A 19291-nucleotide genomic window follows, 5' to 3' on the forward strand; every position below is an offset into this window, starting at 1 on the left:
CTCCCTCAAAGGCCAATATATCCTTCCTAAGGTGTTCCTTAAATAAAAACACTTCCTTTTCCCTCCCCAGACTGGCTCATCATACAGCACGAATCAAAACATCAATGAATTTCTGGTCTATGTTGTTCAGTGCTACACTGGGTGGTACCTTATACTATTAGGGCTGGCAAGTAGCAATGCAGTTGTACAAAGTTATAAAATTAATGATTAAAGACATCTGTATTGTAGATACTGAGGCAGTATATTCAATTTCCATAGCAGTCAGTCCTGAGGCTATCCCTATACCCTTCTCCAGAGAGATTACAAGTTCCAATCATTAAATATTACTAAACCACCAGACTACTGTTTAGAATTTTCCTTACACTCAACATTTGGAATGATTTATAAAACGACAACAGGCACATCTTTCCACACTGACCGCTGCTTCTACTTGATCCCTCCCACACAAAGTCCTCACCCAAACTTAGAATGCAGGAGGGAACCTTGAGAAGACATGTTCAACACTGTAGCAAGTACAATATTTCCATTTAAAGTCATGAAATTAGAAATGGCCGGAAGAATGATATCCTGGTTCTTAAACTCCTACCTCAACAGCTACAGTTTGTCATCTTCAAACAACTTAAAATGCCCTGAGACTCATTCAGATCAGGTATGAGAAGCTTTCCGGAGTAACATTTGGTGCGAACAACCTAACCGTTCAGTCCTCCTCCCCCATTATAGCCTAGTAGGATAGTATTGCATTTGCTTTAAATCATTCAACAATAGGATCAATTATAAAGTTGCCTTGTACATTGAAGTTAGCCAGTGTGGTAGAAGGGGTTAAATCTATGATTTAAAAGATGGTTTTGCGACTGTCATGATCTTAGGACATCCCAAAGTGCTTTACATTTTTAAGTAATGTAGGAAACACAGCAACCAATTTGCACATAGCAGAGTCCTAAAAACAGCAACGTGATGACCAGATTTTAGGTGTTGCTTAAGGAGACTGGTGAGAATTTGCCAATTAGTCTTCAAAAAAGTGCAATGGGATCTTTTACTTGAGAAACAGATGGAGCCCTGGTTTAATGTTTCATTCAAAAGATGGCACCTTCAACATTTCAGCACTCCCTAGATTTTGTACTCAAGTCTCCGAAGTGGGACTTGTTGAGCTCACACCTTCTTAGTTAGAGGTGAGAATGCTACCTGCTGAGCCACTGCTGACAGCTATCGTTTTCTACATAGAACTACTGATCTCAGCATTCACCACAGCAAAAGGCATCCTCACAGAGGAACTGGTTTAGGGAAAAATCATCAATTTTCTTAAATCAGAACTCTAACTCCCATCTACAATCAGATTTATAGGCTGAAACAGTAAAACAAGTGCACAATTGGATTGTTTGGCTTAGTGACTGTGCAATCAGGTAATCCAACATTCCATTATCTGAACCAAGGCCCTTCCTTTTTTTTAAGTCTATGAAGAACAAACATGGATGGAATTTCAGTTTGCGCCTTGCCACAGAGCCTCTTTGAAGCTCCCTTTTTATTTAGCTTGATGGAGAGAAGCCAACTGCAGTGAAACTTTAATGCAAACAGTTCGAGACATGTTCTGATCATTCCATTTTAATGCCTCTCAGTGATCCAGCCTTTGGGAGTGATAGAATGCAGATTAAAATGAAGCTTTCAATATACATGCTTTACTTAGTTAAGCAAAAATATTGGGATAAGATGAATGTAAAAACATGTTACCAGATCCCTACACCTGACCAGTCACGCTGCCTAGTAACGTTGTCTAGACTGTGACTGCGTCTGGTAGAGCTTAAAGCTTGTAACTGAGCATTGCAACTTGAAGCTGTTCAGGAAATACCCAAATCACGGAAAAGGCAAATTTTGGTAGTAGATGCCGAACTTGAGTTACATCGAGACACTGTAGGAGCTGGGATCATTCTTAAGGAGATATATGATAGGTGTTAAAAATGATGATGGAGTTTGATAAAGTAAAGAGAGTTTCCGCTGGCAGGAGGGTCAGGAAGCAAGGTGCAGATTTAGATCAATTGGTAAGGAAACCGCAAGGGAAATGAGCACCAAATTATGATGATTTTGAGTGTATTGCCTGAAAGGTCAATGAAGACAGATTCAATAGTAAGTTTCAAAAATGAACTGGATAAATGCTTGATCAGGGAAAACATTGCAGGGCTAAGGGGAAAAAGCAGGGGAGTGAAACTAATTTAATAGCTCTTTCAAAGAGCTGGCACAGGCACAAAGGGCTGAATGTCCACCTTCTGTGCTGTATGATTCCGAGAACAACCAGAACTAGATAGCAGGCTATTGGTGAGGTTAAACTAACTGCCCTTAGCCATGAACCAGTACCTGATTGGGAACGCTTTCTCCCGTTTCCCCATCCACTTGAACAGGCCCCTGCAGCAATCCACTCCTCCCATTTCCATCTTTCTCTTCATTCTTCTCGCTCTGTTCCTCCTCTTGCTCGTTCTCCTTCTGTCTGTAATTGTAGTCGAAAACCTCTCTCCCAGCGCCCAGATCTATGTCTTGCCTCCACAGGATATCAATTAGATCAATGTCCTAGAACCAAAGAATTCCAATAACTCCAGCTGTATCCAAAATTTATTTCAGCAACAAAGCAAGACACTTTCATTGTCAATTGCAAAGCAAGCAGCTCAAAGTGAAATAGGATCATTTGTAATTCCCCCCAGTCTGACAGGTGCAAGGAGGGAATGTTTCAATTCCCACTAGTGGACACTAAACTAGGTAATAAACAGAGGTACAAGAGGAGGCCATTCAGCCCCTCAAACCAGTTTCACCATTCAATTCAATCATGGCTGCTCTGTTTCTTAACGATCTCTATCCCCCTTGGCTCTGTAATCCTTAATATCTTGGTTTAACAAATCTATCAATCTCACCCCCAGGCCTCAACAACGTTTCGGGAGAGAGTATCTTCCAGGTTTCCACTATCTTTTATGTGAAGTGCTTCCTGACATCATCCCCGAACGACCTGGCTCTAATTTTAAAGGTTATACCCCTCATTCTGGATTTGCTTCACCAGAGGATAGTAGTTTTTATCTACCTCATCAGCTCTTTGAATGCTCAGTAAGATCATCCCACATCTCCTATATTCAAGGGAATACAAGCCTAGACTAATCAATCTCTCCTAACATAACCCTCTGGACTTTCCCACCAGAGAAAATAGTTGCTCTTTCTACCCTACTCCAGGAATATGTATGCCATACCTCACTATGTCTAGCTGCAGGGTTTCAGCCACCTCACACCTGATCCTCAAACTCTCTGCTTTTTGGTATTAAGTGTCAATTTGCCAATTACCAATGTACCACACTGGTTTGAACAGAATGTTGATCAGCCTAATATTCAGAATGCTACAACTCCAACATACAGAAATGGGATGGTTACCAATTTCCCCCACAAACCAAAAAACTCTCTCAAGGCACTGCCACTGAAGAATAGCATGAGTGGAAGACAAAAGGGTGAGAATGAGCAAAAGAGAGACAGTGAGACTGTCACCCTGGGGACACTTTTCTACACTCAGCTAGTTTCAGAAAAGCACTGCTGGTCATTCCTTCCGCCAGAGAATGTATGGTAGCCTAGAGGTTTTGGTACTGGTCTAGCAACCTGACATATTGCAAAATGGAGTTCAATAAATTTGGGAACCAGACCAGGAAAGCTGCTATTATTTAAATTAAAGAAACAACTAGTTAACAAATGTTTTTCAAGGAAAACAGCACCTACGCAGTCTAATTCTAGTTGTACACTACATGCTTGGTTCTTAAACCCTTCAGTCACCAGAGATAGACAATAAATACTGTGCAGCCAAAACTAAAGCAAAATACTGAGGATGCTGGAAATCTGAAATAACAAATTACTGGAAAAACTCAGGTGGTCTGGCAGCGTCTGTGGAGAGAAACAGAGTTATGTATCAGGTCAATGACATACTAACAGAACTTGAGACCTGAAACCTTAACTCTTGTTTCTTGCTCCACAGATGCAGCCTGACCTGAATTGCCAGCATTTTCTGATTTACTGCCTTGTCAATGCTGCTTACATCTCAGGAACAAAGCAAAAATAAAAGAAAAAAATGCAGTGTCCAGCTGTCGGTAGAAAGGATCTGAAGTTTACAAAACTACCTTGAAAAAGTATCACAGGGAAAGGGAGAGAGGCAGAGACACAGAGAAACGAGCAGACCTGCTTTTTATTCAGAATATTCTCCCACTGCCTTAAAGGGAAAAAAACCCTATATGATATTTCACCAACTGCTTATTTTCCAGATATTGAATCTCTCTGGATCAGCTCCCAAATGATGAATCACAAACCCACTGATCCCATTAACAGGGTAAGGGAAAAGTTAAAAAGGCAAGTCTAAAATGATAGATCTCTAAAGAACTCCAATTTTTCCCCCGTTCGCACGTTGAGGTGGTCCTGAAACAATCCCATCAATTTCCCTCCCCTTTTAATGCCGCCAGATTTAAAACCAATTATTCTGCTTTTGTATTTCAAATTCCAGACAGCAGCTTAGAATGCTTTGAGAAGGGCACAAATTTGAGATTAGATATAATGGATAGAAGCTCTAGTAAGGCACTGCCTGGCAGTAATGTTCGATTTACTGCCACTTTCCTCTCTCTCTCCAGCCCACGTCACAGTGGTACCACCACTGATTTACATACGGGGGCAGTGAGCTGTAGCAAAGCAGTCTGGACTGTTCCTTCTGTACCTTCATTGCACCAGTCTCAAACAGGAAGATAAGCTTGATAAGATGTAGCAAAATCAAATATATACATACAGTTCACTAAAGGAGGGGGAGTGTGCTTGTTTCTATTAAAGCTGTGCCTGGCAGCAGTATGGGACACTGGAAAATGTTTCTGTGGATTTGGGAGGGGTGTGGACAAGAGCAGAAAAAGGAGAAACAGAGAAGAAATGCACCTATCCACAGATTGAATATTACATGCACTCTGTTTCAAATGTAGCCTGTTAACACTCCTGTGAAGCGTCTTGGGTCATTTAATGTTTGAAAGTACTTTATAAATGCAAGTTGTTATTGTTGTATTCCAAGGGTGTGCAGCAGTTTTGATTAGTGGCTAAGATGATGCTTTGTTTAACCCACCTGCCCCTTAAAGGCATGTCCAGCAGTCCCTCTGGGGATGAGATCTTAACAGATAAAGCCAGGTCATTGCAACTGGTTTACACTCAAGGTAGAGTTATGATGTTTCTTAGTCCAGATCAGAAGAAACCAGAATTCAATAACTGTTTTCCTTTAAAAAAAAAGTTAATTTGCCCAATACAAAACAAGTTTCCCAGGACATCTAGCACCAAATTCACTGGAAAATGCCAATGTTTTCTGTACAGTGCATGAAATTCACATTGGAACAGATTATCAACCGCTGTCACAACCCAGTAGACACAGACAAATTCAGTGATGGCGACTCAGTTTATGATTAAACATTAGGCCTTGAAACCAACTTGAACGTGGAACAAGGGTGACTGCTTTTAGCAGACATCCATGGCAGCCTATTGGTCTCAGTCACAGCTCAGCTGATCAGTGGTCTCAGCCCAGTCTGGAGGTGGACAGCTGACACATTTAATTAAACTTAGAAGCATAGTCAATTCAGAGAAAAATGGCTGCTTAAAACAGCAGGCTGTTTAGATCAAGGTGACCTCTGAAGAAAATCAGTGGAAACTTTACAGAGTCAATGGTCAAACTTAAAAAGCTGCAATGGTGAAACGCACTCAACACTTTAAATATGAAGTAGTTTGAAAAATTATGCAGTAAGATTCAAATAATCCAGGTCACACAAACAACTCCAGATGATTCCTTCTGCCTTGTACGACGGGAGTGGCGAGAATAATATTTGAAATTTTCAGTACTCATTTCATCTGCAGCACTTCCTCCTGTCCTCATGGATAATGGGTCATAGCTATTTTTGACTTTACATAAGCTCTGTTATTCTGCAGTCAGCGTGTTGTACAGCGCTGCAATGGGTTAGGTGGCTGGTAATTCCTTTGCACTCCAAGAGGAGCAGGGCGAGCAGTCTGTCTAGGCTGGCCCAATTCTGTAACTGTAGCAGGGAGTCATATGGTAATTGGACTTAATCCACATTTATCTACCTTTATTTATCTTTATTCTGTCATCCAACTTAAATCACTGTTCACATTACTCCTTGCGAAGGCCCACACCCACTGCTCAAAGGATGATAACTTAAGCTTGACCTCTAGAGAGGGAATTTCATTGAGTTAAAGGAGCAACATGACCTGCTTTGATTCTACCACCCCGCCCCCTGCCAACTCCCCAACCATTTCCCCTTTAAGTTAAAACTTGTAACTTGCCCTAAACATATCAACTTTGCAAAAACTCCTTCTGTAGTGAGAGTTATCACCCTGTACCAAGATTTTCTCTCCCATCCAACCAAAATAACATTTCCATTTTAAGAGATGGATCAACTGAGCTACTCTACCCATCAGTGTCCCTCAAACTGCTCCGACAAGTATGAGAGTGTAACAAGATAGAGGAGAACCTTCAACCCCTCACTCAAAGCACAATCTACCACTCACCAGCAAGGGCAGAGGCCAGGGACCAAGTCTCTTATGTGAAGAGAAACACGGAACTAATGTTTCGTCATTGGCCTGAAACGTTAACTGTTTCTCTCCACAGATGCTGCCTGAACTGCTGAGCATTTACAGCATTTTTTTGTTTTCATTTCAGATTTCTAGCATCCACCAGTGTTTTGCTTTTGACCAAGTTCCTTCTATTCCCACAAGGGAAGTTGTGCAACTCCATCCCGATGGCTGGGAAACCTTAGCCAGAAAGCAGCATAGAAGGATTCAGGCTCAATCGGTGTTGATTTAGTAAATCATAACCAGGATCCAGGTTAAGGATCAATGGATATCATAAGGGAGCAGAATTGGGACCCACCAAAGTCAAGTCAGCTGACACAATTTTAACACTTGGGGCAAATAAACTTTTACATGTGGAAGTAGCAAAAAGCAACTAATGTTTCACTGAATCATACCATAGGCCAGAGGCAACAGCAGGGGAAAATAGTTGGAGGAAAAAATAATAATTTGAAGGGAAAGAGGAGGCTGGCATCTTTCCTTTGCAGAAAAAAAAATGCAAATCATAATTACTACCGCAATTGTTCCACACAAGAGAATTATGCAAATCAGAGGGTGGTTATGAGGAACTTTGGGACATTAGTCTGACCAGAGACAGAAGTAAATTAAATACCACTATACAAAGCTACTTTTTCCAATTACCACCCATATCTGTTGAACAAAAAAAAATCTACAAACATCATGTAATATATGGTAGAATCACCAGAACCCAACAACTATCACAATCCCATCATGAAATAAAGCGGGAAAACCCAAGCAGCAATACCTCTGGCTGTCCAATTGTTTGATCCTCAACATTTTCATCCCGTGATCCATCCTCTGATCTGTGCAGAGCCTTGGTGAGAGTGCTACAATTCCTGGGTGCTCATAGGGTGAAGAGACTCCAACGGTTTCTGCGCTTGGCCACATCTAGCAGACCCAGCTGGACAACATGCAAGCAGGGTCATGACCTCTCCCAACATGCTTGAGTAGCACTGCCTGAGAGTCTGAGCTCAGGCATGAACAATGGTCAGTTCCAGTGAAGTATCAGGAGCTCAGTATTATATCTCAATGTAAGGGAAAGGGAGGAATAAACTGCAAGTTTCCACACATTACTCTGCCTACAGCATGACACAAAGCAATAACAAAACATTAGGTTCAGTTGCTGACGAAATGGAATGCCGACAAAATTCATTTGGTCACAAGTCAGACCAAATTCACGAAGTTAAACCATTGATCCATTAACATGTTCCAGCAGACTATTGTTGGACTATCCTGCTGCTCTCCAATTGACCAAATTCACCAATTTCCAAATTGAGATCTCAGGTAAAAGAAAATGCCCACACATTCCTGTTGAGAATATAGCACTGACCCAATGATGACAGGTCCTAATTAAACTGATGTTTGTAAAAGGCATTGATGGAGTTAAATGTACAAGTGGATTCCACACCATAAGATCACTGGGAATATTACAGATCACTACAGTATACAGATTTGTTGATCATTTATTAAAAACCCAACAAGCTATATTCCAACACACAGTAAACCCATTGTAGTTAATATCTTCTTTACAAGTGAGCAAATTAGAATGGTGCAATCCATCCAAAACAGACACCAGGGAGAAGTTACCTAGCCCAATATTTTGAACCTGGCCCAGTACAATAGAAAGTGCTGGTTCAAAGATTCACAACCTTTTTCTGGTCATGGCATGCACGAACAGATGGTTCAGGCTTTCACGTTTGATCAGGAGTGATTGCCATCATCCACCTGTGGAGAGTTTTATTCCACAAGCTAGATAATCTCAGCCACACTGATGAGCAGGGACCCAGTTACCCAAGGAGATGGTGAGTGTGTGGGGGAAAGAGATAGAGGAAAAAAAGAAAGAGGGAGCACAAGCAAGAAAGGAGGCAAGGGAAAAGAGCAAGATATCTTCACAAGATTAGCCTCAAATGCCTCCACACTGCCACTCACCTGAATAAACTATAGAAATCCATAAAAAATAACCAATGCTGGTAATGGAGAGAAGAGTGAAAAATCGAAAAGAACTCAAAGAGGAGAAAACAGAGTGGAAAAAAAGGATAAGTAAATGTTCCCTCAAAATATGGATAATAAAATAATCTGCAAGGTCAGAGGTATCGATATTGAAAACAGTATGTTATTCTTCTCCTTTTATGCACTGACTTGACTTGGATTTGGTTAGATGCCCAGACCAAACAAGCTCACTGATTTGAAGACAATAAAAATCTTGGTCCAAGGACCCAGTGCTCATGAGTAAACAATCTCCAATTTAATGGGGTTAACTCTCAGTATCACAGTATCTTTACAGTGCAGATGGTGGCCATTTGGCCCATCAAATTTGCACTGGTTCTCAGAGCATTCCACCTAGTCCTACTCTCCCGCCTTATTCCTAACCTTGCACATTCTCTCTTATCAGGTAGCAATCCAATTCCCTTGTGAATACCTCAATTGAACCTGCCTCCACCACCCTTTCAGAAAATTTGTTCCAGACTCCAACCACCCTCTGGGTGAAAAAAATTTTCCTCACATTACATTTACCCCTTTTGCCAATTATTTTGAATCTGTGCCCCCTAGTTCTTGACATTCTCTTAGTGGGAACAGTTTCCACTGTTTACCCTGTCCATACCCCTCTTGAATACCTCTATCAAGTCTCTTCTCAGCCTTCTTTTTCTCCAAGGAAAACAGTCCCAAACTCTCCAATCTATCCTCATAGCTACAGTTCTTTATCCTGGAACTGGTCTTTGAAGGAAGATTACCCGTTATGGAAAAGGAAGGACAGGGAGCCATGAAATGAATGTCATATCCTAGAAATGTTATACACACAAACTAAAAGAAACTGAGCTCTGTTGTAAACATATTGTGTACATGCAGCTGGAGTCTGCTGGTCTGGGTAAAATACATGTACAGGTCTGTTAAGACAATGAAAACCCAAAAGCACCAGTGCAATGTGTCCTGGCCTATATTTATCACTCAGATAAATTGATGGGTGTCACTAAGCAAATGGGGATATACAACCTGCCCGACAACTTGTGAATGTGGAACTGAGCCACAGGCTATGCAACATCTCCTGCAATGCCTATCACTACAGGAACCCTGCACTGTTGCAGATCTTGCCGAATTCAACAAGGCGCAAAAATATGTCCAGTTCTGGCTGGGCCACGTATAGACTGTCCGTGGACACGATAAGAAGAATCACTCAGACAACACCTAAAACATTGTCATTTGTTGGATTGCTGTTTTTGGGAGCTTACTGTGCACAAGTTGACTGCCACACTTCCTACATTACACACTCTTTCACTTCAAAAGTACTTCACTGACTGTGAAGCATTCAAGTGACATCCAGAGATCAGGAAAAAGTGTTAAACAAATCCAAGCCATTCTTTTAATTTAAAAACAAATTGTGGGCCGCAAAGGCCGGCACTACAGAAATCAACACCACTAAGCTGGCTCAGGATCTTATTGTCAAGATGATATAGGTCACGTTGCAGTGCCCATTGGATATAAATGGCTTTGAGCACTATCTGCACTGTCCCTTGCTAGGGACACCCAGGACTGGGCAAGGCTGTGGAAGAGGCCGCCAGAGCGATACACCCTCCCCACTCCACCAAAACAACTAGTTATAATTATTATTATAATTATTATAATAACTAGTTATCCCAAGTGTGAACCTTTCAGCAATCAATTCCCTGCTTGAGGATAGTTACACCTCATTCTCCAAAAACATCCCCAAAATATTCAGCCCACCCCTCCACCAAAACCAATTATTGCAATGCCAAAACACAAAGCATTAGCTAGAGCGGTTTAGGCAGTCACAGGAAACAAATTTCACTCTGGCCACATGCAGGCTCATGAGACAATGCAATTCAGAAACACTTTCAAACGTGGAACTCCGGCTAATTTTCACATCAAAGTGTTTAGATCCTATTACTCTATTTTTGGGGTGACCTGCAAGGTTATTTCAGTCAACAGGGCATTTAACCAGCCCCTCCCTTCCTACATCGCAATCAGTTCATGTAGGGGCTAATATGACTGCTGTAGACTCCCCTGGCAGGTGTCATAACAGGGGAGTGGAGAGAAACATAAGACAACAGCATAATACCAATAATGATCTTCCTCGTGTTGCGTATCTGCTTGAACCCCTCAACACTCATCTGAATGTTCATTATTAAAGATTAAGTAAGCACAACAGTTTTAAGTTTGTGAAAATTCTGATATTTGACAGATGCAGGGATTGCTCAGCAGTCAATCACATGCTCAGCTGGCAACTCATATGTTTTATATAATGTATAGGACATGATTTTTAGTAATAGTTTATTTATAGGGCAAACAAATCCACATACATAGGCAAAAACAAAAAACTGCGGATGCTGGAAATCCAAAACAAAAACAGAATTACCTGGAAAAACTCAGCAGGTCTGGCAGCATCGGCGGAGAAGAGTTGACGTTTCGAGTCCTCATGACCCTTCAACAGAACTGAGTAATATTAGGAGAGGGGTGTATTATAAGCTGGTTTAAGGTGTGGCGGGGGGGAGAGAGAAGTTGGGCGGGGGGGGGGGTTGTGGTTGTAGGGACAAGCAAGCAGTGATATGAGCGGAGCCTGAACGTCAACTCGCAGACACTTCCTCCTACCTCTCCCTGGACCATGACCCCACCACCGAACATCAAGCCATTGTTTCCAGGACTGTCACTGACCTCATCTCCCCTGGAGATCTTCCTCCCACAGCTTCCAACTTGATAGTCGCCCAACCTCGGACGGCCCGCTTCTACCTCCTAACCAAAATCCATAAACATGACTGTCCCGGCAGACCGATCGTGTCAGCCTGTTCCTGCCCCACGGAACTCATTTCTCGTTATCTTGACTCCCTTCTCTCTTCCCTTGTCCAGTCCCTTCCCACCTATATCCGTGATTCCTCTGACACCTTACGTCACATCAACAATTTCCAGTTCCCTGGCCCCAACCGCTTCCTCTTCACCATGGACGTCCAATCCCTCTACACCTCCATCCCCCATCAGGATGGTCTGAGGGCCCTTAGCTTCTTCCTCGAACAGAGGCCCGAACAATCCCCATCCACCACTACTCTCCTCCGTCTGGCTGAACTTATTCTCACACTGAACAATTTCTCCTTTAACTCCTCTCACTTCCTCCAAAAAGGTGTGGCTATGGGTACCCGCATGGGCCCCAGTTATGCCTGTCTCTTTATGGGGTATGTGGAACATTCCCTATTCCAGTCCTACTCCGGCCCCCTCCCACAACTCTTTCTCCAGTTCATCGATGATTACTTCGGTGCTGCTTCATGCTCTCGTCGGGACCTGGAAAAATTTATTAATTTTGCTTCCAATCTCCACCCCTCCATCATTTTCACATGGTCCATCTGACGCTTCCCTTCCCTTCCTTGACCTCTCTGTCTCAATTTCTGGTGATAGACTGTCCAACAATATCCATTACAAGCCTACCGACTCCCACAGCTACCTCGACTACAGCTCCTCACACCCCGCTTCCTGTAAGGACTCCATCCCATTCTCTCAGTTCCTTTGCCTCCGTCGCATCTGTTCTGATGATGCTACCTTCAAAAACAGTTCCTCTGACATGTCCTCCTTCTTCCTTAACTGAGGTTTTCCACCCACGGTCGTTGACAGGGCCCTCAAACGTGTCCGGCCCATCTCCCGCGCATCTGCCCTCACGCCTTCTCCTCCCTCCCAGAAACATGATAGGGTCCCCCTTGTCCTCAATTATCACCCCACCAGCCTCCGCATTCAAAGGATCATCCTCCGCCATTTCCGCCAACTCCAGCATGATGCCACCACCAAACACATCTTCCCTTCACCCCCCCGGCAGCATTCCGTAGGGATCGTTCCCTCCGGGACACCCTGGTCCACTCCTCCATCACCCCCTACTCCTCAACCCCCACCTATGGCACCTCCCCATGCCCACGCAGAAGATGCAACACCTGCCCCGTCACTTCCTCTCCTCACCATCCAAGGGCCCAAACACTCCTTTCAAGTGAAGCAGCATTTCACTTGCATTTCCCCTAACTTAGTCTACTGCATTCGTTGCTCCCAATGCGGTCTCCTCTACATTGGAGAGACCAAACGTAAACTGGGCAACCGCTTTGTAGAACACCTGCGGTCTGTCCGCAAGAAAGACCCAGACCTCCCTGTCGCTTGCCATTTTAACACTCCACCCTGCTCTCTTGCCCACATGTCTGTCCTTGGCTTGCTGCATTGTTCCAGTGAAGCCCAACGCAAACTGGATGAACAGCACCTCATCTTCCGACTAGGCACTTTACAGCCTTCCAGACTGAATATTGAATTCAACAACTTTAGATCTTGAACTCCCTCCCCCATCCCCACCCCCTTTCCATTTCTTCCCCCTTCCTTTTGTTTTTTCCAATAATTTATACAGATTTTTCTTTTCCCAACTATTTCCATTATTTTTAAATCTATACCTTTTATGCCCTGTTAGTCTTTCCACCCCACCTCCATAGATTGTACCTTGAGTGTCCTGCCATCCATTCTTAATTAGCACATTCGTTTAGATAATATCACCACCTTCAACACCTCTTTGATCCTTTTGTCTGTGACATCTTTTGATTATCTGCTCCTATCACTGCTTGCTTGTCCCTACAACCACCCCCCCCACCCTCCTTAAGCCAGCTTATATTTCACCCCTCTCCTAATATTACTCAGTTCTGTTGAAGGGTCATGAGGACTCGAAACGTCAACTCTTTTCTTCTCCGCCAATGCTGCCAGACCTGCTGAGTTTTTCCAGGTAATGCTGTTTTTGTTTTCCACATACATAGGCTCCTGACTTTTACTGTACTGAGACAATCAGAACACAAAACTGAACAAGCAGTGCTTTCACCTCCAGTTTGTAATCATTCACATAAATACAGGCGCATCAAACTGAGTGCCAACATGTGGTGTCATTGAATGGACTTTCCCTCTTCAGGCAGAGATAGAATAAGGTTGGACGATGGAGGGGACAGAGAGCAGGAAAATAGAGGCTGAAAACACCCTCTAGAAGGAACGTATGCTTGATAAATATATCTTACAGAATGCCATGGATCGTTTTATGTTATAGACACTATATGGTGACTACAAGAGCAGGTCAGAGGTTGGGGATTCTGCAGAGAGTAACTCACCTCCTGAATCCTCAAAACCTGTCCACCATCTACAAGTCACAAGCCAGGATGGAATACTCTCCACTTGCCTGGATGAATGCAGCTCCATCAACATTCAAGAAGCTCCACACCATCCAGGACAAAGCAGCCTGTCTGATTGGCACCCACCACCTTAAGTATTCACTCTCTTCACCACCGACACACATGGCAGCAGGGTGTACCATCTACAAGATGCACTACAGCACCTCACTAAGGCCTCTTCGACAGCACCTTCCAAATCTTTGACATCTACCACCTAGAAGGACAAGGGCAGCAGATACATAAGAACATTACCACCTCCAAGTTCCCCTCCATGCCACAAACCTTCCTGGTGTGTAGCTTGGAACTATATCACTGTTCCTTCACTGTCGCTGGGTTAAAATCCTGGAACTCTTCCTAACAGCACTGTGGGTGTACCTACACCACATGGACTGCAGCAGTTCAAGATGACAGATCACCACATTCCCAAGAGCAATTAGAGATGGGCAATAAATGTTGGCCGAGTCAGCAATGCCCTCATTCCCAAGTACGAATAAATAAAATTTCAGAGCTTCAGACCTAGGCAGCTGAAGGTGTGGCCACCAATGAGTGATTAAAATCAGGAATCCACAAGAAATCAGGCCACAAAGATCTCAGGGGTGGTAGGGCCAAAGGAGATTTGAGATAGGGAGGGGGAAGTCATGGAGAGTTTTGAAAACAAAGAATACAATTTAAAATTGAGGCATGGCTTGATCAAGAGCTAATGCAGATCAAAGAGCACAGAGGAAGATTGGTGAGCAGGACTTGGTGCAAGTTAGGACACCAGCAGCAGAGTTTTGAATGACCAAGTTTTCAGAGATGTAAGATAGAAAGGGGGCATAAGTTCACTGTAAATATTAACACCCTTGAAAGTGCTATGAGACAATGGAGACAAAGACTGAGTACACATTTGATACCAGTGGTTTGGAGAAAACAAGTCAATACATAACAGCTGGACTCACTGCTGATAAGACTGCAGTGGAGCAATTTCCAGCAAAGCACCCCATCATCTTGTGTCCCCTACACAAGTCGATAAAAGATGCAGCTCCACCACTAGTGCTGCTGTTCAAGAGTGTTGTGTGTGAACTGAAGGCATGGGAGACTCCTGGATTCTCCCCTCCAAAAAAAAAACCCCAACAGAATCTGTGCATGCTAAAGTGGATAACTGGTCATTCAATTGTTAACTCATTCATTGCCTCCATTCTGAGCTCAAAGGTTAAAGCACCCTAAGAGTCCTACCGTGGAAACACAAAACCGTCAGCAAAGGCAATAAATTATCCCAGAAATATATCACAGCAGCAATGAAAAGGACACTGGTGTTAACCTTGTATCATTCTACTGGCTCATGGTCTGCTAAAAATTGTAAACTGGCTGGAAAACGCTTTGGAAAAGGGCTACAAAAATGCTAGTCTTCCTTTACTGAACAAATTTAAGACTCTCAGCTTCTCTTGGTTTTGAACTGGGTGCCTGAACCATATGTACTGTTCTATCTATTGGCTGCTCACTTCACAAGTCCAGTTCGGGGTCAAATTAGAAGCCATGCTTAATCCGCCAGTGTAGAAAGGATGCTGGTAAAAGGGAAGTTCCAGGTCCTTTAAGTAATTGGTCAAAATTTTTAAAATATGCCTCAAGAATAATCACTAATTTCTTCTCCATCTTAACATCGCAGGATATCAGAGAGCTACAGGGTCTGACAAGGCTTCAATACCACCAGTGGTGCCAGTATTCAGACTTAAGTCATGGAGTTTCTAAAGTTGAGGTCAGCCACACTACAGCTCACCCCAGTGCTTAAAATGAAGGACCTTGTAGAAAATCCCAAAGCAAACCAACCAGATTGATTACAAAGGGTAACAAATTAAAACAGCATCTGACTCAAGGAATATATTCACTAGTGAACTCCACAAGGGTGGTTCTATGATTTTCTGTTCTGTAAACAGCTGATTTATATTCACATACAATATCCAAAGAGCCAGGTGTTTATCGAGTACACACACCTGCCCAAGAGAGAAGTCACAACAAGACTCGACACTGGACTCTGACTCATGCACAGCAATCAACTTAAGTTTTGCTAACATTCCAGTATGCTTTCCATGTCCAACTACGTGGAGCAGATAAGAACAGTCGCTGGGTGTGGAAATCCCCTAGAAATCGTGGTGACAGAAATAGGCCTGCTCCAGATGGAGTTACTGACATGCATGGGCGAACTTCCATCACAAGATATTGGAATGAACGGTTATTTTTAATCAGTCCAGGAACAAAATGTTGTTGATATGGAGTCTTTTTTTCTGAAAAGCACATGACTGGCAGCTGCTTAACCTCCACTATTTGAAAACAGATAAACAGGCGGGAAACCATGATCAGCTTTGTTAAAGTCACCACAGAAACAGAAAGCAACAAAAAGCCAGTTTGCAGGATTTTCATTTCAACCATTGCTCGAGTCCATAAGAGGAAACTGAAACACAAATATTATTCCCCTCCAACTCTTTCCAATTTCCTTCCTTATCTAAGATGTTGGCTTCTTGCAAGGGTAAAGTACCAGAGACACCAGCTGCCCTGAGATATATACAAAGCAGCCATTACTCTGACATATTAATATGGCATCATTTTGAAAATCAAGGGAATGAGTTCTCCCTGCTGTCCTGATCAATATTTACCCCTCAGCCATCCCCTTAAAAACCCCACATTATCTGTTGTGAGACCTTACTGTGAACAAACTGGATTCCACAATTACTACATTACAGCACTTCAAAAAAACTACTACTTAACTGTAAAACACTTTGGGATATCCTAATATAGTCAAAAGCACTACAGAAATGTATTTTGTTTTTAATTCATGCACAAACCCATAGCCCCACCCAAATTGGTGCTCTATCAGGATTGTGCTCAATACCCAGAGTCTCCAGCAGAAATCACCACTGTAATCAGGAGCAGAAATTCCAGCTGGTTTTGCCCTCCCTAATCCAAGTTCAACATGACCATGGTTTACATCACTCCACAGGGATCAGGAATCTGGGCCAATATCCACTGTTTTGGTTAAAAAAAAAACAATTCTCAAGTACAATGGAAGCACTATGCAGCAAACTGCCACCTGGCCCACCACACCATGAGGCCCGACCCTGGCCACCACGCCTCACTAATCTAGGCTCACTGACAGTGTGGCGCTGCATTAGCCACATACCAACTTCAGAGAAACAGGGAGGTAACTGCACATACTAATAGTGGTAACATTTTTATTACTTTAAAGGCACTATATAAATACAAGTAGTAGCTGTCCGGATATTGTGTACTGCCCAACTGGGCACGGGCAGGATCTCCAACTTCCTGATCTGTTGTCTTCCAAAGGGCAGATGTCAAACGTCACAACATGGGTCTTTTGGGAGAGAATTAATGCTAAGACGACAAGTGGCCCAAATGTACTCCCTCAAAATCATGCTAGCTTTATACTTAGGAAAAACAGGGAGCCAACCAAACTTTACATGGCACTGTGGAAAAGACAGATTAAAAAACAAATAGAAAATTCGCTGGATCAAAATCCTGGAACTCCCTTCCTAAAAGCACTGTGGGTGTTCCTCCAGCACAGGGACTGGAGTGGTTCAAGACGGCAGCTCACCACCTGCTCTCAAGGGCAGTTAGGGATGGGCAATAAATGCTGGCCCAGCCAGAGACACCCACATCCCATGAAAGAATGAAAAAGAATGAGGTGGAGAAGAAAATCCCCAGGACCAGGTGATTTCCATTCAGGGTTTTAAAAACAAGTAGGTGAAGACATTGGAAGATTATAATTATAGAGAATATTCAAAGTTCTCTAGATCTGGGAACTGTTCCTTTAGATTGGAAAATTGTGGCATGTTAGTCTGCTTTTTAGGAAAGGTAAAGGAAAGAAAACAGGAAATTAAAGACCAGTTAGCCTAACACCTGTTGTCAGGAAATTACTAGAGTCTATAATTAAGGACAGGGAACTGAACACCTTGTAAATTTTTAGCTGATCAGAGCAAGCCAGAATGGTTTTGCAAAGAGATCATGCCAAACAAATTTGATGCCTTTATATATAGAGGACTGGAATACAAGGGGATAGAAACCATGCTTTAGCTATACAAAGCCAACATCTAGAATACTGTAACCAGTCTGGTCACCTCACCTTAGGAAAAAGTTATATTGGCCTTGGAGGGAGTACAGCATAGGTTTACTAGAATGACAGCTGGTCTTTGTGGAATAATTTATGAGGAGAGATTACACAAATTTGATTGCATTCCCTGGCACATAGACAGTTAAGGGGCAATTTGATCGAAGCTTTCAAGACAAAAGGAGAACAGATAGGATAGACAAACTATTTCTGCTGCTTGGACAGTCTAGGACAAGGAAGCCATTTAAAAATTGAGCCAGACCTTTCAGAAGTATAATTAGGAAACACTTCTTCACAAAGGGTGGTAGAAATTTGTAACACTCTTCCACAAGCAGCAATTGATCATTTGCAAATTTTAAATCTCAGTTTGATAATATCTTTGGGTTTAACAAAAATTTAAGAGAAATTGAGTTAGGTCACAGATCAGCCATGATCTCATTGAAAGGTGGAACAAGCTTGAGGGGCTAAATAGCCTCCTCCTGTTTCTATCTTACCAGTCAACAAATCGTTGAAGTCTAAAGTGACACTTTAAATATCCACACATCCTTGTGTATCTGATTTCATTCTAAGCCCACAGCCAAAACTGCAGCCGGAACAACTGGTATTTTCCAAAGAACCATGTGGCTGCCTGGCTATTACAGCAACAAGTACAAGTAGTCCTGACAGGTTATAACTAGATTAAACATGGAAACAGCTTGCCTCCAGAATCATTTAAGAAACAATTCCATACTGCAATCAGTGCACTTTCTCACTCCAAGCTGGGGAGGATCTTCTCAGTCAGTGTTACATGAATTACAGCACTATTGCATCAGTAACCCAGTACGTGCCTTTTGTAGCAGAAGTCACAAAAAAGAAATACAAGAACAGGCGACCCCAAAACCTTAGTCAAAGGGATAGATTTCAGGGTCATCTGAAAGGAGGAAAGAGGGATAAGAGGGACAGAGGGGTTTAAAGAAGGAATTCCAGAGTTTAGAGTCTCTGCAGCTGAAGGCATAACCTCTAATGACGGGGCATCCCGAATGTCGGGATGCGCAAGAGGTCAGAATTGAGAGAGCACAACAGAGAGTTACAAGTCTGGAGGTTACAGAGATAGAAAGGGGTCAAGGCTATAGGAAGGATCTAAAAACAATCAATACATAGTCTCATGTACAAAGCAACTTGGGAGAGACACCATAGGGCAAACAGCACTACTGAACTGCACCTCAGCAAGAATAGTGCTTTGAGGACAGGAGGGGAAAACAATGTGAAAGAGGAGGTGCTGCTGATGTAGTCACATAGTAGTTAGAAATTTGCGGTCATCCACGTCATTTTAATATAGATGTTACCTCCCATTAATTATCCCAATAAAAGAAAGGTGTTGCAATAGGTGCAGACTTCCTGGAGC

At 42.8% G+C, this 19291-nt stretch overlaps 1 protein-coding gene across 4 annotated transcripts in view; it reads right to left on the reverse strand.

Moving 5' to 3' along the window:
- Nucleotides 1-19291, reverse strand: part of nfe2l1b (nfe2 like bZIP transcription factor 1b) — a 39089-nt gene that overhangs the window by 13426 nt on the left and 6372 nt on the right. For 2 of the 4 annotated variants that reach the window (XM_078529449.1, XM_078529450.1), the window contains exon 2: nucleotides 2347-2556. The exons of the other annotated variants lie outside the window; for them this stretch is intronic. In XM_078529449.1, coding sequence (XP_078385575.1) covers nucleotides 2347-2556 — 210 coding nt within the window. The remainder of the gene's footprint in view (nucleotides 1-2346; nucleotides 2557-19291) is intronic. 4 annotated transcript variants of the gene reach the window in all.

The sequence above is a fragment of the Cetorhinus maximus genome, chromosome 25, assembly GCF_964194155.1.
Source record: "Cetorhinus maximus chromosome 25, sCetMax3.hap1.1, whole genome shotgun sequence".
Classification (NCBI taxonomy): Eukaryota; Metazoa; Chordata; class Chondrichthyes; order Lamniformes; family Cetorhinidae; genus Cetorhinus; species Cetorhinus maximus.